General features: G+C 40.3%; 2 protein-coding genes across 14 annotated transcripts in view; both read right to left on the reverse strand.

The window, feature by feature from the left end:
* LOC148700096 (sodium/hydrogen exchanger 1-like) overlaps window positions 1–1503 on the reverse strand; it is a 41547-nt gene extending 40044 nt beyond the window's left edge. For all 7 annotated transcript variants that reach the window (XR_016398325.1, XM_089927192.1, XM_089927191.1 and 4 more), the window contains exon 1: window positions 1370–1503. Coding sequence is in view for 6 of the 7 variants with exons in the window: in XM_089927192.1 (XP_089783318.1) it covers window positions 1370–1404 (35 nt within the window). In the remaining variant the exon portion in view is untranslated. The remainder of the gene's footprint in view (window positions 1–1369) is intronic.
* Window positions 1129–21649, reverse strand: LOC120104695 (sodium/hydrogen exchanger 1-like). Of its 7 annotated transcripts, none has more exons than XR_016398324.1 (15): window positions 20996–21649; window positions 20796–20914; window positions 19591–19688; window positions 18085–18144; window positions 17926–17972; window positions 17645–17839; window positions 17462–17508; window positions 17056–17122; window positions 16830–16930; window positions 16608–16709; window positions 12716–12854; window positions 12576–12638; window positions 2848–2931; window positions 1636–1754; window positions 1129–1560 (listed from the first exon to the last, which is right to left on the reverse strand). XR_016398324.1 is itself a non-coding variant. In XM_089927186.1 (15 exons), the coding sequence occupies exons 1-15, from the start codon at window positions 21167–21169 to the stop codon at window positions 1487–1489; spliced, it is 1557 nt and encodes a 518-aa protein (XP_089783312.1). In that variant the 5' UTR covers window positions 21170–21649; the 3' UTR covers window positions 1129–1486. The 7 variants fall into 7 exon arrangements, 5 of the variants coding, with proteins under 5 accessions (XP_089783312.1, XP_089783310.1, XP_089783311.1 ...); XR_016398323.1 differs by having other exon boundaries at window positions 1636–1757; XM_089927186.1 differs by having other exon boundaries at window positions 1636–1822.
* Window positions 21650–21847: the final 198 nt, after the last annotated feature.

Here is a 21847-nt window from a genome sequence, read left to right on the forward strand (position 1 = left end):
GGATAATTTGGAAATATTTTCTGGAGTAACTGGACTATTTTTGCATTAAAATATAAATTATTAATTTTTTAAGTGATTTATATTTTAAATTGTGTCAAAATTAGATTATGAACAAGATCCCAATGTCTTCACAAGGGACTAGATGTATGTATGATGTAATTTATAGTTATTTGTTGTCTTTAAGTCTTTTCAAGCTATAGTTTATTAAATATTATTATTTTGTATAACATTATTATAATACAGTGTAATATAATATTGAATACTACAACATCATAATATAACATAATATGATATGATATAGTAATCTATCATTAATAGAACAATATTACTACAATGTAATTTAATTATTATAATTATAAAATATAATATAATAAAAGAATATTGTAATATAATACAACAATATAATATAATATAACGGATTAGAATCTAATCTATTTATAGATTATAATATACCATTATTAAATATTATTATATATGCTTAATAATAATATAATATTATTATAATATAATCATAAGTAGAATATAATATAATGTAATATAATCAATATATTATTATTTATATTATTAACTGATATTATACTATTATTATAATAATAATAATGTATATTATCATAATATAACTATTATTATTATTATTATAATAATATAAAATTATGATTGTAATAATATATATATGTCCATATATACATATATGGACATATATGTATATAAATATATATATATACACACACATATATGTAGATATATATTTATACAAATATATATATATATACACATAAATATATATATGGGCGCGTGCGCACACATATATATGTGTACGTATGTATGTATGCATATGTACCGACATATATATATATATATATATGTGTGTACATATATATATATGTGTACATATGTGTACATATATATATATATATATATATGTATGTATGTATGTACAAATATATATCAATGTATATGTGCATATATAAATTATATTATTATATTTGTACATACATATTGATATATATCTGTACATACATATTGATATATATATATTTGAACATACATACTGATATATATATATATATACACATATATATACATATATATACATGTATACAAAATTAATCACAGCAGAACAACACCTATCCATGAATCATAATGCATTCGAGAACATAACTTACAGCCTAAAAATCACAGTTTCGAGTATACAAATATATTATGTACCCAAAAAAAAAAGAGTATACAAATATATAGCACCATGACAAAGTCTGCAATTGCTGTACCTCATGCAAGTCCACAGGGACCTGCATCACTAGTCGGAGAACATACAGGAATGAGGAAGGGGAAAAAAGTATAGAACTCAGGGTTAACACAGCACTCCAACCTGCCAAGCCGGAACCTCGGAAAGTTCCATAACATTTTCTCGTTATGCACAGACTACATGCATAGCCAGGAGAACTTCGATTTGGTTCCCTCTCTATCCATTCCATGTCCTTTTGGTTCATTGCAATGCGTGGACACTTCTTTCAATTGGTGAACCGGCAACGAATGGAACAAAACCTCGCCCACCAAACACTGGGCGCATGAAAGCATCATCAAACATACGCCAGTAATGGTGAACCGAACGAGATGGTGCAGTGAGAAGCATACGCAGGCTTGTTGGGCGCTGGACATTTTGCCCTGTTTCCAATTCAGATCCCTGTCCATTTCCAAGCAATGGGGAGAGGAAAGATTTAGAACTTGGAGGCTTGGATGACATGTTGAGATCCCTGCTGCGATGATTTGCACATGGAGGCAGTAAAAACCTTATCAGAGGCTTTGTCAACAACCCAAACACCTAAGCAGCAATAGAAAATTAGAGCACAGCCTGTTACACAATTAAAATATAGCAAAGTTCCCAACATAACAATCTACTACACGTGTTTTTCAAAGGAAAAAGAATGAATGCAAAAGATACTGATACATGTTGGGATCGAAATCTAAGTGATAAATACTGATATAGAGCAAACTTCTTGGCTGAATAACAAACTCCACATCTCCACTACCTGATGCTTTCATCCCACTACTAATGTATGCCAAAAAAAAAAAAGCAGAGTATCTTGCCCTACCCTTTCTCCATGCCTCCACTTGTTCACATCTCTATAGACACTCCTATCTTTGATAAGCACATCCATCTTAGTTTAGTCCTTGTTCTCTCAAGGACAAAGCAACAGATGATCACCAGCCAGAATTGGAGTGTAATTATCAAGTTGCATTAAAAACAACAAGATACTCTAATCAGATGGGGATCACAGCAATCCATGCTTCATCTTATGTGCATTGCATGTGTGTACACCATGAGAGCGACAGCCCAACTTCATTAACAATAAATAAAACTATTAAAAGAATATCCAGCATAATCATATGGTTATTGAGTCAATGATATTAAGAGAAGATGCTATGGTAATATTACACATTTGGAAAATTTTGAGAATATGCTCAGATATAATAAGCAGAAACCATCCAGACACACACAAACACAAAAAAAAGGTTAAAGTAGGGTACTGTTATGGAAGCAAAATTGACAGATACTACTACCAAAACAATATTGGCCATTATCAGAAAAATTGGACATCTTTTAATCGATCAGTGAGCTCATGCAGCTCAAATCAAATAACAGGAACCAAGTCCATGGAAAGTCACATTTCTTTTTTTAGATGACGAATTACTGATGAACCATGAATGACAAGAGTGTTACATAACATTAGCAGCTAGTTGAATACTACTTTGTGCTATTATTCAACCTCCCCTAGTTTTGACAACAAGCCACTATTATATATGCAAGTGACAAGTATGCAAACTGAGAGGCGTAAGGTGTCTTACCACAGTGTTGAAGAGAACGACGGTGATAGTACTGGTGATCATGATTGCATTGCCACGCAATTGGGTATGGCCAGGCCTAGCAAACTGCACATGTATCATTACCATGTCTTGTCAATAAAAGAGCTCCTATAATATAGTAAGGCATTTACAGCATATAACTGGATCCCACTTCTAATATATCATACAAAAGCATAGTAATGTGCACGCGTATCCTTTTAGAGGATAACACTTCCATTCATGTAAGGATTTCCTACTTGTAGTCTTATAGTTCCAAAGATCTCTTAGCTACAGATCCACTGGAACTTTTCGTATTTGGGGTACTTTAGGTTAATCTATGTATAATTTACTTTAAACGCAATAATCAAAATGCCCATGCAATTAAAACAATGAATACAGATGATCATTTCCCTGTGGAAATTAGAGGGGGAAAAGCCTGCATGAAGAAACTGATGAATAAGTTATGCACATACAGAATCTTTGCTCTCCATTACATCAATTTTTCAAATTAGTGTTTTAAGTTCAAAAGAAACAACAATATAAATTCCTTTGCAGCAACCATGAAAATTTAAAGAGATGCTTGCTTCACTTGTAAACCAATGATACTCGTAAAAAGGCTGAGTGGTTCTTTCAAACAAAAAAACTACAGACCACTCATATCCAATAATATAACATGTTCACCTGATGGGGACATCAGAGCCACTCGCTCGCGTTCACACCAGGGATTGGCATCATTGTGGCTGGGAGATGATCTTGAGCCACCAGATTGAGTTGGGCCCCGGATTGGGTCCAATCTAGTCTGCGTTATTTTATTTTCTGCATTTTGCTTTTGTTTAATCGAGTCAATTTGGTCAATTATTTGTTATTAGACAAGTTAATTGAGTTAGCTGTTAAGTTATGTAATTGGGTCAAGTGATTGGATCGATTTTGGAATGTAATCAATCAATTGATTTAGTCAACTGATTGAGGGTCCAATTTTGGTATGTCATCAATTGTTTGACCTGATGTAAGACCTATATAAAGGCCACCCCTCTCATGAATTAGGGCATTGAAGAATTGAATAAAATCTAGCTCCTTTCTCCTTCCTCCTCTTCTCTTCTTCTCTTTTCTTCTTCCTCTTCCTTCTCTATTCCCTCTGCAGTGGTCCTCCATCAGCTTGGTATCAGAGCAGGCCGGCTTTGCCCCTGCTGTCAAAGCCTCGGGCTCCGGTTTATGGACGGACCACCCCCGATTCCTTTACCACGTCTGCCGCACAAGATTTTTGCTGGAGTCATCGCACCGCGGACCCCGGATCGCGTTGAGGACCGCCGCGCAACGAGCACTGCAAAGAGAAAGGGAACTCTGATTTCTCTTCTCTCTTCCCTTTCTCTCGGTCTTCACCAGAAGAAAAAAGTGCCTCTCACTCGAGTTTCACCAGAAAAAGGGGAAAACCCCTTCGGCGTCCCCTCCTCCTTTTTCTCTTCTTCGGCAGATCCTTCCCACCCATCGTTACACCCGCGCCCACCGCCGCCACCAGGCGCCGCCAACAGCGCCCAGAGAGAAGCCGCCTGTGACGTGGCGCCGGAAGCCGCCGCCCGCCACAGAGTCCCCTTTCCCGTGTCCGAGACCGCCCGCGGCGCCACCCCGCCTCTGCCTTCACCGCCGGAAACCGTCGTGACCGGCCGCCCTCTCCGTCGCCGCCTTTCTCCCGTTCCGCCGCCGCAGCCCGTCCCCGCAGCCGCCGCCGCCGCGAGGAACGGTCCGCTCTCCCGAACCGTCGAGAGGTTGAAGAAAGTAAATCGGGTAACTGCCAAATCCGGTAACCCGGGTCCAAAAAAAAAAAAATTGCACGTGACCGCACATGCTGCTGAAAAAAAAAACCGCACGTGACCGCACGTGATACACGTGCTGCTGGAAAAAAAAGGGCTCCGCACGTACCGCCGGAAAAAAAAAAGGCGTGCCTGTTCATCTTCTCTACGACTGCCCCGCCGCCGCCACCTCGCCCTTCGCCGTCGCACCACCGTCGTCACCGCACCGCAGCCGCCGAACCGCCTTGTCCTTCGTCGCAGCCGGGCTCCACCGCTGCCCAAAGTCCCGCCGTCGCCTTCCTCCATTGAGGCTTCCGTCATCGCCTTCCTCTGCCACCGTCATCCCCGCAGTCGACGACACGGCCGCTGAAGCGCTCCAGCAGCGACGGGCCGGTCCTCTCCTCCGGCGGTGGGCTCTGTTTGAGCCCCGGTAGCCCCTCCGGATCCGACCTCAGCGATTCCAGCCGCCACAGCCCATGGCCACCTCCTTCGCCTTGCCTTGCCAACACCACCTCCGCTTCCCTCTTCTGTTCACACCGCCACCCCCACAACCCCCCCTCTCTTCTCAAACCCCTTTCCTACTACAACTCCCCCTCCCCCACAGCCCCTGCAAACTCCCCCATCCCGATCCTTTCCCCCCATCGGGGTCTATCCCCCCCCTTCTCTCAACCACCGAGCGGGCCTAAATAGGCCCAACCACTTCATTCCAGGCCTGCGGCCCACCTGCACCACTCAACCCGCAGGCCCTTCAAGCCTTGCAGGCCCGCGAACGCACCCCACCCCCCCTCCTTCTTAGCAGGCCCACACGACCTCCCTTCCCCCTTGCCAGGCCCAACTGCAAGCACAGGCCTGCAGACTGATCAGGCTCACACTGTACAACAACCACAGGCCCACAGCAGCATCCCTTTGGTGCCCATTTCAACCGTGCAGCAGTCAGATTCAGCAACTGAGTTACTGCGCGCCGTCCGTCGTCGTCTCCACTACTTGAGAAGCCACGAGCGAGCGATTCTGGTAGTCTGCTTCACGACAGGTGATAGGTTTCTACTTTTCTTCGGCTTGTTCATTTAATTATGTTCTAGTTCTCTTGCATGATAGCCTGAAACTTACTTTTGCTGTCAAAATTCAAAACATAGAATTTGCCACTTTCAAACCCGTCCTATCAACCATAAAATCTTTTGTTTATTAAATTAGCACACCCTAGCAACAGGACGTTTCACAACGTTTATCGATCAATTTCCTTTAGGATCAGAACAGCCGTAATATTTGATTGCAACCTAATTTCTTAAATTGATTAATCTCATACTTTAACTCCAAAATAACTGAAGTCAAATCAGTAACATTTAAATTTTAAGTTACTATTGTGAAAGCTTGCTGATCTCCGCAATCATCTTAGGTTGCATAGGTAGGTTGTCCTACATATCTAGGGTTTCCTTATTGATATTGCATATCTAGGGTTTCATTGCATGCCAACCCGTAGCAGTAAGGAGTATCAAGTCACTCAACCTAAAGTCCCCCTAGCTACCATGGACTCCGACGCTTTGAAATTTCTCATGGAACAGTTCGCTGCCATGCAAGCTGAAAATGAAGAATTCAAGCAAGAGGTCCGAGAGCTTATGCGAAACATAAGGACCCCTGAACCACCAACCCCCATTGCCACCCAACCTGAATTCAGTTTGGCCGCACCACCCGTAGTCCATCCCAATCCTCCTAAGAACCAACAACCTCCTGATTACCAACGCGAGCTCGATGAGAGGCTACTCTGTATTGTTAGAGTTGAGGCCCCTATTTTTGCCGGTCAACTTGAACCAAGCATATATCTCGATTGGAGGGCGAGCATGGACAACTACTTTGAGTGGTACGAGATGTCCGATGATAGAAAGGTACGATTTGCCAAGATGAAGCTTATTGGGCAAGCTTACTGGTACTGGCATAATATTAAACATATGCGTGAGATCCAAAGGCTTTCTCGTATCACCACATGGGAGGATATGAAGAAAAAGTTGAATGAAAAGTATCTGCCATTTTCTTACCGACAACGCCTTATGGATAGGTGGCAGAAACTAACTCAAGGAACATTAAGTGTAGCTGATTACATCGCACGATTTGAGGAGTTTCACATGAGATGCGGTGTAGTAGAAGAGGATACTATTACACTCTCTAAGTTTCGGGCAGAACTCCGCGAGGAGATCCAGAAAGAACTCATCCTATGAGAGATTACCACTCTTAGCCAAGCATACCAGTTGGCTCAAGATATGGAAAGTTTCTTACGGCCACCTGTGATGAGGCGTATCGACCCTCGACCAATGGCCTCAGGAGCCCGACCTACTCAAAATTATCTCCCACAACCCAGACCACTTCCCAATCCTCCTAATCAGACCGGCCCTATCCAAGCACCGGCTAGGGCATCCCCAATGCCTGTCCCGAATTCGTCAAATGATAAGGGAAAAGGATTATTAGGTCCCAACCCTCCTTCTCGAAGCCAAATCCAATGTTTCCAGTGCCAAAAGTTCGGCCACATAGCGTTCCAATGTAATGCCAAGACCTACATGATTACTGAACCAGAAGCGGGGACCCAAGAGACTTACTATATCGAAGAAGTCTATGAGCCAAACATCGAAGATTATGTAGACGACTTTGGAAACCAACAGGCCGGATTAGAATTTGTCCAGACTGAACCACAAAAGGAGTTCACTGATCCAAGCAACCAAAACTCTAGGCTTCATGTGGTTAGGTGTACCCTCGCCCAAACAAAGACCGAACAAGATTACCACTCTTAGCCAAGCATACCAGTTAGCTCAAGATGTGGATAGTTTCTTACGGCCACCTGTGGTCAGGCGTATCGACCCTCGACCAATGGCCTCAGGAGCCCGACCTACTCAAAATTATCTTCCACAACCCAGACCGCTTCCCAATCTTCCTAATCAGACCTGCCCTACCAAGCACCGGCTAGGGCATCCCCGATGCCTGTCCCGAACCCATCAAATGATAAGGGAAAAGGATTATTAGGTCCCAACTCTCCTTCTCGAAGCCAAACCCAATATTTTCGGTGCCAAAAGTTCGGCTACATAGCGTCCCAATGTAATGCCAAGACCTACATGATTACTGAACCAGAAGCGGGGACCCAAGAGACTGACTATGTCGAAAAAGTCTATGAGCCAAACATCGAAGATTATGTAGACGACTTTGAAAACGAACAAGCCGGATTAGAATTTGTCTAGACTGAACCACAAAAGGAGCTCACTAATCCAAGTAACCAAAATCCTAGGCTTCATGTGGTTCGGTGTACGCTCGCCCAAACAAAGACCGAACAAGATTGGCGTAGCACCTTCCTATTCTACACTCTCGTTAAGATCAATGGAAAAACTTGTAAAATTCTTTTTGATAGCGGGAGTTGCATCAACGCCATCACCTCAGCAGTCGTCTCCTGCCTCGGCCTGAAGTCTACCCCACCCTCACCCATATAAAGTAGCGTGGGTAGATAACACATCCATCTCTGTATCGGAAAGATGCCTCGTCCCAATTCAATTTCTCTCATATAAGGACGAAATTTGGTGTGACTGCATTCCGATGGATGTAGGTCAGGTCATCTTAGGACGACTTTGGCTATATGATTTTTACGTTACACTTCATGGACGTTCGAACTCGTGTAGAGAAAAGTGCTGATTTGCGCAAAAACGAACCACTTCACATCATTACTTCGAAAGAGGTAGTGAAAGATATCAAAAGCCGATCACCCGTGTTAGCACTTATGGCTCGAGTTATCAGTGTGGAGTCCAATTTTGAGCACCCCGCTGTCGTAGCTCCCCTTCTGGAGGAGTTTCACTCTTCTTCCCTGATGATCTTCCAGATACACTTCCCCCGATGCGTGATGTCGGGCACGCAATTGATTTAGTTCCGGGAGCATCTCTACCCAACCTTCCACATCATAGGCTCAATCCAAATGAACATGCTGAGCTGAAACGTCAAGTGGACGAACTCCTCGCAAGAGGGTACATTCGTGAGAGCCTAAGTCCCTGCACTGTGCCCGGCGCCCGCACTCCTCACCCCAAGAAAGATGGTTCTTAGAGGATATGCGTTGATAGCCGTGCCATCAATAAAATCATGGTTAAACGACCTCTTAAATTCTATGTCTGGTGCCACAGTATTTTTCAAAATCGATTTGAAGAGTGGGTACCACCAGATTCGGATTCGTCCTGAGGATGAATGGAAGACTGCCAACAAAAGATGGACTCTACGAATGGTTAGTCATGCCATTCGGGTTAACAAACGCAACCAGTACTTTTATGAGGGTGATGACTCAGATCCTTAGACCTGAATAAATTTGTCGTTGTGTACTTTAATGACATCCTCATAGATAGTCGAATTCAAGAGCTCCATCTCACACACTTAAGGCAAGTCTGCGATGTCCTTAGAAGAGAAAGCTTCTTTGCAAACCCCAAGAAGTGTGCCTTTCTGATAGATCATGTTACTTTCTTAGGGTTCATAGTGTCTTCTAAGGGTGTCTCTACTGATCCTGCGAAGATACGCGCGATAGTAGAGTGGCCCGAGCCCAAATCTCTAGCAGAAGTACAAAGTTTCCATGGTTTGGCCACCTTCTACCGCCGCTTCACTAGGAGTTTTAGTTCGATAATGTCTCCCATTACGGATTGTATGAAGAAAGAGATTTTATCTGGACAAAATCGGCATCCCAAGCATTTTACGAAATTAAGAAAAGGATGACCGAAGCTCCTATTTTGCGCCTTCCTGATTTCACGAAAGTATTTGAGGTCGCATGTGATGCCTCTAGGATTGGCATAGGTGGTGTGTTAAGTCAAGAAGGCCACCACGTCGCATTCTTCAATGAAAAATTAAAAACATTGAACTAGAACAAATCGAAAAGAAAGATTTGTTTTTGTTGATCAATTAAAAACACCAAAACAAAATACCAAAATGGACATATCGGATTAAACAATGGTAGGTTACGCTACTCCACCTATGACAAAGAATTCTATGCGGTAGTGCAAGCTTTACGACATTGGCGACACTATTTGCTAACGTAAGAGTTTGTCCTATATTCCGACCATGAGGCTTTAAAATATCTCAACTTCCAAAAGAAACTAAACCATAGACACGACCGATCGGTCGAGTTTCTCCAAGCTTACAGCTTTGTCTTGAAGCACAAGGCTGGGGTTGAGAACAAAGCTGTTGATGCGCTCAGTCGACGGATCTTCCTCCTATCCGTGATGAGCACTGAAGTAATTGATTTTGAGAGGATCAGGGAACAATATACCACTTGTCCTGACTTTAGTAGAATATACCTGACACTGCGAGACGGAGTAGAAAGAGAACAAGACGATTTCTTTCTGCAAAATGATTATCACTTTCGCTCCGACTGATTGTATATCCCTCGAACCTCATTGAGAGATTTCTTAGTATGGAAAATACACGCTGGAGGACTGTCTGGACATTTTGGAAGAGACAAAACCATCAAAATGGTGGAAAGGCGCTTCTTCTGGCCAAGTCTCAAGAGAGACGTGGCTAAAATTGTCAGCCAATGTCGCACCTGTCATCTAGCTAAACAACGTAAACAGAACACTGGTATGTACACTCTACTACCTGTTTCCGAGTGTCCATGGCAAGATGTCAGTATGGATTTCGTGTTAGGGCTTCCACGTACCTCTATCAAGCACGATTCCATTTTTGTGGTTGTGGATCGCTTCTCAAAGATGGCTCATTTTTTTCTCTGTTCTAAGACTTCTGATGCCTCAAGAATTGCCAAACTCTATTTTGATGAAGTCGTTAGACTCCATGGCCTTCCCAAATCTATTATGTCTGATAGGGACGTTAAATTCATGAGTTACTTTTGGAAAATCCTTTGGCATATGATGGGCATCAAACTGAAATTTTTCTCTGCCTACCACCCTCAAACCGATGGCCAGACTGAAGTCGTCAACCGTAGCCTTGAAAACTTGTTGAGATGTCTGGTAGGTGAACATACTAGAACCTGGGATTTAGTGTTACTAACAACTGAGTTTGCATATAATAGCTCGGTTAATAAGTCCATAGGCAAGGTTCGCCGTACCGGTACCGAACCCCGTACCGGTGCCGCACTAGCATAAGCGTACCGAATGTCGGTACGGTACGGTATGCGGTACGTCAGGCGTACCGACACTGGCGTACCGATACCGGTATCCATCGGTACGGGTACGGTACGCCCGGTACCGACCTGTACCGATCGGTACAGCATACCATGTCCATGGGCATGAGTCCATTCTCCTCTGCCTACCACCCTCAAACCGATGGCCAGATTGAAGTCGTCAACTGTAGCCTTGGAAACTTGTTGAGATGTCTGGTAGGTGAACATACTAGAACCTAGGATTTAGTGTTATCAATAGCTGAGTTTGCATATAATAGCTCGGTTAATAAGTCCATAGACATGAGTCCATTCGGAGTAGTGCATGGTTACAAACCTAGGCAGCCCATAGACCTGATCTCCATGTCTCATCAGCATAGAGTGTCTGAGCCTGCACAGTCATTTGCATCGCACCTGCATTCATTGCATCAAAAAATCAGCAAACGCATTCACTCTAATAACTTAAAATATAAATCCCTTGCTGATTTGCACAGACGTTACCAAGAGCTAAGTGTAGGAGATTATATCATGGTAAGAGTTAGGCCTGTACGACTCCCTTCAGGAACGTTCAAGAAATTGCAAGCTCGTAATGCGGGACAATTCAAAGTCCTAAGAAAAATTAGTTCGAATGCATATGTTGTGGATCTTCCTGATAACTATGGGATTAGTGCGACATTTAATATTAAAGATTTAGTCCCCTAAAAAAAATAGCAATTATTCCTTCTGACCCCTTTGTTGACACGTCAGCCCTTGTTAATCACCCTGACCCTTTACCTGCTGTTGAGCCGCCACCTCCAAATTTCATGCACGCAGAGAACAAATAGAACATATATTGGATGAGCAGGTTATGTCAACCAAGAACGGTGGATACCAACGTTATCTTGTTCAGTGGAAAGGTCGACTAGAGTCTGACGTGACGTGGATTTTCAGAGCCGAGTTGCAGCGCCTTGACCCTGACCTTCTGGAGCAGTACGACAGCCGGCCAGACATACACTCGACGGAGACGAGTTTTTTTCCACTTGGAAGGAGTTGATGGGGACATCAGAGCCACTCGCTCGCGTTCGCACCAGGGATTGGCATCATTGCGACTGGGAGATGATCTTGAGCCACTAGATTGAGTTGGGCCCTGGATTGGGTCCAATCTAATCTGCGTCATTTTATTTTCTGCATTTTGCTTTTGTTTAATCAAGTCAATTTGGTCGGTTATTTGTTATTAGACAAGTCAACTGGGTTAGCTGTTAAGTTATGTAATTGGGTCGAGTGATTGGATCGATTTTGGTATATAATCAATCAATTGACTTAGTCAACTGATTAAGAGTCCAATTTTGGTATGTCGTCAATTGTTTGACCTGATGTAAGGCCTATAAAGGCCACCCCTCTCATAAATTAGGGCATTAAAGAATTGAATAAAATCTAGCCTCCTTTCTCCTCCTTCCTCCTCTTCTCTTCTTCTCTTTTCTCCTCCTCTTTTCTTCTTCCTCTTCCTTCTCTATTCCCTCTACAATGGTCCTCCATCATCATCTCTCTGAATATTGAACTACAAGCATAAGAAACAAAAGAAACAACAATCTAGATTCCTTTGCAGCAACCATGAAAATTTAAAGAGTTGCTTGCTTCTCTTGTAAACCAGTGATACTCGTAAAAAGGCTGAGTGGTTCTTTCAAACAAAAAAACTACAGACCACTCATATCCAATAATATAACATGTTCACCTCTCTGAATATTGAACTACAAGCATAAGACTCCACAAATGGAGACACTAAAAAACAGGCAAATTCTTCTTTTTCATACAAAAGAAATATTAGATTTTGTAGGTAAACGATCACATCTAACCTTATTATATGCAAGTGCAATTGATACTGCTCCTCTCATTAGACCAGCCCACCATATTACGATCTGTAGATTGAAATTTTAGAAGTTGTTCTCACATTTGACTTAATAGATATACAATAATTTGAGTCCCGAATACTCACTTGCTGCTTAAAGGTGATTTTCTCATTTGGAGACTTCTTACTTAAGTTGGAAAGAAAAGATAGTGGGAAAACAAAAGCAGCTCTTCCAATCAATACCATACCTAGCAGAATTGAGCTGACAGCAACTGATTTTCCAGGGCTGCATGGCAGGATAAATATTAGAAGCTACCAATGAAATCAAATTAATAACCAAGGAACAACTTATATGCCCAACATATATAAAGTTCACTGTTTAAGTAAGTTTAATAGTAAATATGGGCCTCTTGTTTTCAATATTATAGTCTAATTATAGCCCATGGTTTTCTATTTTTCTTGATATATGTGACTGCATAAAAAGAGAGATGTAAGGGTGCAGCCGACTGCAGATTTATCTTCTACTTTTCCTTCCGTTCCTTAGTACTAGAATGGCTCCATTGAACTTACCGCATTACATAGTAATATTATATATTAATATCATGATAGATCCATCATGTCTTTCAGTGAGAGGCTAGTGGCAAAACTATGTTTATTTATAATTCTTAAAAGCCAGGTATTACCATTTCAGGTCTGAAATTCAAAATTCAATGCAAAATAATATCTAAGAATAGAAGAAATTTTATTGCTATTTTTGTAATCCCAATTGCTCATCAATTTATCATCCTATTTAGAGTTGGGCCACAACTGCAGCCTTCATAGTTGAAGGTGTTGGGACGTAGGTATGCCCTAAAAAGCCATTTGCCTATTAAACATCGTATTTTGAGATATCACATAGGTATATCTTCTATTCATAGTCATAAACAGCTAAAGGTTGTTTCACATATTAGTCTTTGAGGGGGACAAAGACCAGAAGTGTCACTTATGGGTAGAATGAGCAAGTAGACAGATGTGTATTCTGCAGGAAGTATTGGATCATTCTACACTTCAAGATGGTTCACAGCTATGGATGAGGTTGGCTATTTTTTTCGTAAGCATCAAAATAGTTGATCTTGAACTGATACATGAGTGAGCTTCACACTGAACCATCAATGGGACACAGCCACCTCTTGAAAACCATTGTTGAAGATGACATTCTCATAAAGCGATCCCCTGACTTGGGGGCACGACTACCCACTATGATTTTGGTTAATGAAGTTAAGGCCAAACTTGTGTACCAATTATGGTACCCTAGATTTATCCTTGGAGCACACTAGTTTACTATGTCGTGTCATGAGTGAGGAATAAGGATTGTCCAATAAGGAACCTGTCTATGATTTCATCCACATTAGAAAAGAGACATGGTCAAGTATGGAATCTTGATACCAAGCTATGTTTTGATCGAATCATTTTCATATTAAATAATATATTTATTTTGAATAAAACCAAATGTATTTATTTTGAAAATGGTTTTGCACGCATATCAGTTTTTAGTTGTATTTGATAAATCCAAAATTCTGATGGGCCATGAAATTAATTAGGTATGGATTTGAAATGGCATATATTTTCAGAATGATTAATCGAGCATAAAGGAAGGTGCAGGGACTGAATTGCAAGAATAAATGCTATGCATGAAGAGAGACTTTTCTATCCATTCTACTAGAATTAGCACAATCATACATATTTATATATAAGGAGGCTAGCCCTCCTCACTACATTGTGACCATGGCACACATATTAAGTAAGAGAGGACATGTTAGATTAGAAATCCAATTAACATTCGATCCTATACATGTTCGTCTTTTTATTGTTTCATTAAATATCTATTGAGTTCTCGCACTTGGGTGAAATATGATTGCACATATAGACTAGACCCTTGGCATAGGGGTTGGTTCAAGTAGGCCGGATAACCCAAATTGGCTGTGTTTATGGGTTGGGCCCAAACCACGGGCCTAGGGCTTCACTAAGTGCTCGGCCAATTGGGGTTTCCCTAGGTTCTGCCCACTTATCTAGGGTTTTCCTTGGAGTGGCGTCCATCCTACCATAAATAGGAGGGGCATGTGGGGCTTTAGGGCATGCGTTAAGGTTTCTCATGTTGAGATCTCAGGAAAGAGATCTCATGGTAGCCGCCTACTAGAAAGATGACAGAGAGAAGGAAGATTGAAGGAAGAAAGACAAGGAGATCCAAGTAATTCTTAGAGGGCCTGTCGAGTGTTGAATACTCTGTGTGGTGCCTAGAGAAGTCTTCATCCATTTACTTCTATCTTGTAATGCTCTAACCTCTTCTTGGAGGCATTAATCTATGATCTAATAATGCAACTATCTTTCTTGGTGATTTATCTAAAGTTCCACTTTAAATCTTCCATTGCACCATGATGCCAGACTACATTAGTGTCCTTCAGAAAGTACTGCATTGCTGTTTGATTTCAGCAAGCTAAATCATTGTTTGAAAATGAAAACTCAGGAAATCTAAAACTTGGTAGTCCCAATATCCTTTTGGATATCAGATTTGAGATCATCCTGCATCAACCAATGTGGCAATTTTTATAGCCATATCTAATGGCAATTCAGAAGCTAAATCATGCCCTAGATAGTAGTGCTTAATATCATGGGTCAAGTTTACTTGTTGATGTTGTGGTCTTCTAATTACTGTTTGTAGCCAGATGACACACTCATATAGACTGCTTAATAGCTCCATGCAAGAACACACTTTCAACATCCAATGGATGCTCGTGCCATTATCTACAACAACTGACTAAAAATTCTTGTTTAAACTAGGCATCCTTTGCAGGGTTTTTGCATGAACATATTTTAGTATAAAGTCTATTCCTCTGGCTCTACCTCAATCTAAATTTTTACCTCTAAGCTTTCATCAGTTTAAAACTTAAAAAATATGCTTATCTACAGCTCACTGGCGTCATCTCTTTGAAATGTGCCCCCACCTCCTATTCTACATTTTTCTGCAAAGTTTACACCTCCATAACTTTCCATTATTTTGGCTGAACTGTACTCCTTTTACGATCTAATTGATAACAAATGAAAAGTGGAGTGAACATAAAATAATGTTAAAAGAGAGCTGCATGAAAAAAATATATATTTGTCAGGGTGCGAGGTACAATTCTCTTACATTTCTTAAAACAATAGGAAGCCTAAAAGCATGGATATCGGATTCATAGTAGACCACTTGGTCTGAGGGTGATTGAGGTTCTACAATACTTATTTGCTTGTCTTGGCCTCAATTCTTGTTTATCCATGACCAATAGAATTTCTTTCATGACTATTGGTTCCAAAAAATTCACCCTAAGAAGAACCTATATGGGCAAGAAGTAAATGCTGAATCGAATTTCTGAAGATGCAGACATTGAATAACCGGCAACTTTGCTACTGAACTCGCCCAGAAGTCAATCTTCTGCAATGGTAGGGTGGAACCTTGCAAGCTGAATCCATGAAATAAAAACCTTTTAAAAAGTGGTTGACTATAACAGCATATCCCTTTTCTGCACAAAATACGCTGCACAGGACTGCAGGTTCTATCATTTGTTGTTCTATAAATGTCAAAGCCAAGGTCTGCTGCCGACTTGTACCATCCCGTACCAACCATTAATATCGATAATGTATCAATATGCTACCGAGGTTCGATTTGATATATGAGTCGAATCAGTCCGTAATGGTCCAAATCAAGCAAAACCGTTTCGACGCAATACTGAGCCATCCTGCCCAATTTCAAACGGTACCATGGCTGAAAGTAACAAAAAGTATTGAAAACCTATCTTAGAATGGGGTGTATACTGACCTTACCGTACCGAACCGGTAACATACCGGTATGGTTCTTATAGGATTGCAATCATGTATTGAGACCTTGCTTATACCATACTGAGATCTCCTTCCTATTCTAATTATATAAAAAAATTTAGAGCAATTCAAAGAAACTACAGTATTCGGCTCACAAGAAGTTTCCTAGTCCACAAACGTTCATATAGGAATGTGACATATACCGTACCTGTTACTGGCCACTTTCCACTTTTCAATGTCTAATGCATCCATGCCAACATAAAGAAAGAGAAAAATCTCTGCAATAAATGACGATGTTGCAAAGGCATGCCTGAGACAGTAAGTCAAAATGCAATATATTAATATCATAACATGAACAGTGAGAGAAGGAACAAGTAAAACATGAGAAGCAATAGTTTATATAGCTAGGAGCTATCAAGAAATTGCATACGTGGTGGTAACTCTGGAACTTTCTGTCACATTATGCCAAGTATAGTGCGACATTACTATTCCGCAGAAGAACACTGTTAGAATACCGCTTAAATCTAATAGCTGCAACAAGAAACAAGTTGTCAGTGATGTGTTTAACTTAGTAAATGAAATATCAAGCATCATGGAGACAAGGGAAAGCCAGACTGTTTCTAAATATGTTTGTTGATTTAAAAGAAGACACTCACTTCTGCCAGCATATAGGAAAGGTAAGCCATAAGTATCATAATTGCAACTTCACGATCAGTAGAATGTCTATTAAATGGAAATATAAGCAATGAGATCTTTAGAAGAAAACAGGAAAATTTGATTTTACTTTTGATAGTATCACATCACGTTGCTACATTATAAAATAATATTAATAACTACAAAAGGGTGCTGCAATTATCAGTGTTTTATTTTAAGTATGGAAAGCATAAGAAAAGAAAAAACTGCAGCACCAATCCAGTTCTTTCAGTACTCCTACACTAATAAAATTTTTCCACAGCTAACCATAACCATCCAGCCATATTCCAACTATTTGAGGTTGGCTTTATGGTAACTACAATGCAAAAGAAAACACTAAGAGAAGTTTAGGTTTCTTGCATCACCAACCTGCCAAAATACAACTTTTTGATGATATAAGCACTAAACAATCCAGCCTGCAGAAGAAAGAGAACAAATATCAGCCAGAAATAGAACTCTGGCCATTTGGAAAAGGATACAGAAAAGTTGCAAGTTGGAGGGCATGTTTCTTTTATGAAAATGAACTACATTACAGAAGCATAACAAACTTACAAATGCTCCAAGAAAAGTGCTGGTAAAGAATAGAGAAAAGAAGTTTGCAACAAACTTCAAAACAGTAACAGCATCAATATTTCCTAGATCAAAGTTTTGGATTGCATTAAAAAGCACTATTGAAGTGGCATCATTTACAACACCTTCGCCAAAAACCAGGCTATAAAGTAAAGGCGTCTCATCCTGACTGAGAACCTGTTTTTCAAGTACACAATTTCCAAATATGGTAAGCTATTATATCTTAAGCTTTGCCTATAACACAAATTTGAGATGTTCGGAACCTGCAAGGTGCAAACAGAATCTGTTGCAGAAAAGATCGCTCCAACTGCTGCAAATATATAAATAGAAGGAAGTTTGAGAGCTCAGGAAACAAGTGATAGCAAAAAAGAACATAAGAATTGAGGTAAAAAAAGCAAAGAGCGTGCAATAAGAGAGCTTACCAAGATAATCTCCAATTTCCAGAACACCTATATCCATTTTTTTAATTATTCCTATTGCTCCTGGACAATAGATGAAGGTCGAGAAATAAATGTGATGCATCATATAGAAAAACAGCAGTTTGTATACTTTTCTCTTCCTTAGAGATTCCCAAATCTTTAAAAATATTCCTCTTAGAATCAGGCCTTCTTGAGATTCCAGAACAACACCTCCAGTATCACTCTAGTTGAGTTTCCACTCTGGAGACCACTTAAAATGCTAATCTTAGAAGACACTCCATATCATGTTTCAGTATATTGTTTAGATTACTCACATGGATCAGAATAATATGATAATATAGGGAAAATGCAATCTGTCTGACTTCCTAAAGATTAATAGTTACAGGTTAAATCTTTTGCTTACTGTTCGCACTGACTACAAAATTATCAATTAAACTAGTAATACGTTACTCCCATGACGAGATCTATAAGAGGCTCCAAATTGAAATCCCTTCTATCCTCTTATCGTTCCGTTTAGCTCATAGCAGTTCTGAAATGTCTTGGCAATATCACATGAAGAAAAGTTTTGCCATGGTCAAGAAAAGGCTGAAATAAACCCAAAGAAGCAGAAAGGCCAGAGCACAATAATTTCTGCGTGCATACTCAGCAAGCAGAGGCACTAGAGAAGCAGCATCGAGAAAGAAAAATAAAATCACGGGAGCGAGCAGAAAAAAAGCAAAACAAACTTGGTTGGAACACCATTATACCATGTAAAAGCCACTATCTGCTAGCGATGCAGCAGGGTTAAATTTTTATCACTAAAAAATATGGGCCCACATTCAGCTAAGGGCAAGCATCAATTACACCTAAATTCATACTTCCTTACTTTTCTCTAACTAGATAAATTCAGATTTTCATAGTTGACTATTTTCAGAGGATATGTTTGCCCGCAGAAATGCAGTTAGGAAAAAAAGGAAGATGGAGACATGATGATAAATTTTACACAGAAATATTTCATATTCTTTGAAATCTTCTGAATTTTCAAATCCCATGCCTATTTTAAGATTTAAAAAGTTTGAAAACTTTTGATGCATTCTGATTTTGTTTCTGCCCACATCAATCTTCTGGTATAATTCTTCATATCTTATATTTTTTAGCCTCCTAACTAAATGTTTAATAAATCCATCAACCAAACTAATTTCACCCAGTGTCATCTTGAAAACTAGATGCTCAATGAGCTGTGCCTGAATTTTCTTGAACTCAGAACTGCAGCATGCATGTATTCGGAAAAGCTATTTAATCAACTCAGAATACGCCCTTATAAGAGGATAATAAACTACCTGAACAAGTGCAATACTAAGGTTTCTGTCTTGCAGACAGCAAAGTCAACAAAAGACAATTTCTGATAAATACAACATTTGCCATGTTACGGTTTCATGGCATAAAAACTTATGCAATTACATTTATGCTGAAATTCTTTTCCTTGGAATATTTATAGTGCAATTAAATACAAAGAGATCGCGAACTTACCAAGTGAAATAATAATAAAGGAGATCAGTGTTCCAACTGCACCAAACAGCATAATTGTCATGAAGTTGCGGAAGAACCGTTTCTTTTTTACTTGAAACCTGGTGCATAAGAAAATTGGTCAGAATTGTAACATACATTTAAAATGAATGCTCATTGTCAACATCCAAGACTTCCGGTTTTAACAAGATCTGCATAACCAACAGGTGCAAAAATAACGTACAGCTAAATTTATAAGAATAAAGCAGAAACTGCACTTAATACATATTTTTCTGAAATTTGGGCAATATGAAACTTTGGTGTGATGGCTTAAGTGAAGTGCAAGTAGACTCCCTTGTACCGGGTTCTGGATAGATCAAGGTTATTTAAACATTTCTGCATTGAAGTTAGGTAATTCAAAATATGCCATTTTGAAACCCAGGATTGCACATTTGGGGATTTTGTTATGAAATGAACTGCTAGCTATTTCGAGCAGACTAATTGACATGTTAGGAGAGAGGATATATCATAGCCAATAGGAGGCTAATTGACAAGAACACGCTTGGGTTTGAGAAGTATAATGTCCTTAGCTATCCAATTTTTTTATTCTCAAGTTTTACAATTGGGATATGAGCCTATGTTCGACACCTTATTTGTTGCTGTCAGAGAAATGGCTAAACAAGCTCTTTACTATTATATTTTGCAAAAATCATCTTCTATTAACATCAAGTATCATCAGATAATGTATATTTTCTAAATTCTTACTCATATAACTCCTAATACACAGCCAAATAAACTTACATGGAGATATGATAGCAATAACAACAAAGTTAGGCATCAGCTAAGTGAAAATGAAGGGACGACAAGGATTGTCATGTTGTCACGATCCTCAGTCCCTCACTGCCTGGAAATCTCACCATCTTAAGTCATTAACATTTTTCTGCCCTAATTAAGGCAGGGCCTAGAGTTGAAATGCCCACCACGGGTAATCAAAGTTTTGCCAAGAATAATCCAAGGTTCAGTTACAAATCTTTAAATGTAGATAACACCAAATTTGGCTCCAATAGTAAAACTTAAAAACTGAACTTGGGTGCATCTTGCATCAAAAAAAAAGGCAGAAAAAAAAAAACAAATCCAACATTATTAGCAAGTTAAAACTAAATTTAACCCTAAATCAGAAAACAGTTGTGAAGCAAAACATGGAGGTACAACTATCCAACAAAACTTACCCAGCATTGAAAATAATTGGCGGAAGCAAGTATATGAAGAAGAGTTCTTCACTGAAGACTCGAAGATGCGAACTCTTTCCTTTAGTAGTTAGAAGAATAATCACTCCAGTGCCCAGCCCCTGACATCAAACCAGTCCAATTAAACTAAATTTCTGCAATAAAGACCAAAAAGATTAAATCTTTATCCCCATAGAACTCACGATAAGAAGGGCAGTGATGGACTCGTTCATCCACCGATTCTCCTCCAGCAAGTGGCCGATCACTATACACGCGCACAGCAGCGCCACGAAGAGATTGATCGACGCCACCGACATGTGATCAGACTCCGAGAGGACCCCAAGTTTGATCGGCACCGACCCCAAGTGCACCGCCATGGCCCTCCCAGCACCTCAAAAATCAAAACTTTGCGCCCCAAAATACAAAACCTCACCACAACAAAGCGCGAATCCGATGCTCTATGTCTCCAGGGAGTCCATTCCCCGGGATCTCCCCCTCGGCTCACGAATTCGATGCTTGGGGTCGAATCCTGGACGGTTTTTTGCAGAGGAAAAAATCTCGGGATTGTGGATTCGATTCGAGAATTCAATAGGGAAGGTATTTTAATGACGGAATCTAAAGATCTTTTAGGGCTTTTTGGTTGGAGATCAGGTCCACCAGGACTAGGAGGGATCTTTCCTCCCTCGGATGATTGAAACCAGAGGCGTTACAATGAATGGTGTCGTGGACGGCGCGGCGGAGGGAGAGGGAGTGGTACTACGTGGCAGCATTCTATGCTGCTGTTTTCTGTTCTAATGGCGCAGATGATCGATCCATGGTCTCTCCAACTGACTGCCGTCGCCGGTCAACATAGTCCTTGAACGAGCTCATAGAAATTTATTGACCGTCATATAACGTTTCATGCATATGTTGTTGGGATTTCGACGGGGGGGAGGAGAATCTTCGTTTGGCGGCTTGCACCGTTGTCAGTGACCGTTGGATCGAGAGATGGATTGGCTAACTGGGCCCCACCTTGATAGATCTGCGGGTTCTGGTGTGCTTCGTGCTGTAGCCGT

Source organism: Phoenix dactylifera, chromosome 14, assembly GCF_051530095.1.
Source record: "Phoenix dactylifera cultivar Ajwa chromosome 14, Ajwa_hap1_PhDact_Kaust_v1.1, whole genome shotgun sequence".
Taxonomy (NCBI): domain Eukaryota; kingdom Viridiplantae; phylum Streptophyta; class Magnoliopsida; order Arecales; family Arecaceae; genus Phoenix; species Phoenix dactylifera.

Excerpts from the sequence above, each read along its gene's own strand:
- LOC120104695 (XM_089927184.1), bottom strand. The coding sequence starts at position 21,169 with ATGGCGGTGCACTTGGGGTCGGTGCCGATCAAACTTGGGGTCCTCTCG. Across the intron at positions 17,509-17,644 it reads GCACTTTTCTTGGAGCATTT|GCTGGATTGTTTAGTGCTTA; the intron begins GTAAGTTTGTTA and ends TTTCTTCTGCAG. Across the intron at positions 12,855-16,607 it reads TGGAAAGTGGCCAGTAACAG|CCCTGGAAAATCAGTTGCTG; the intron begins GTACGGTATATG and ends CCTGCCATGCAG.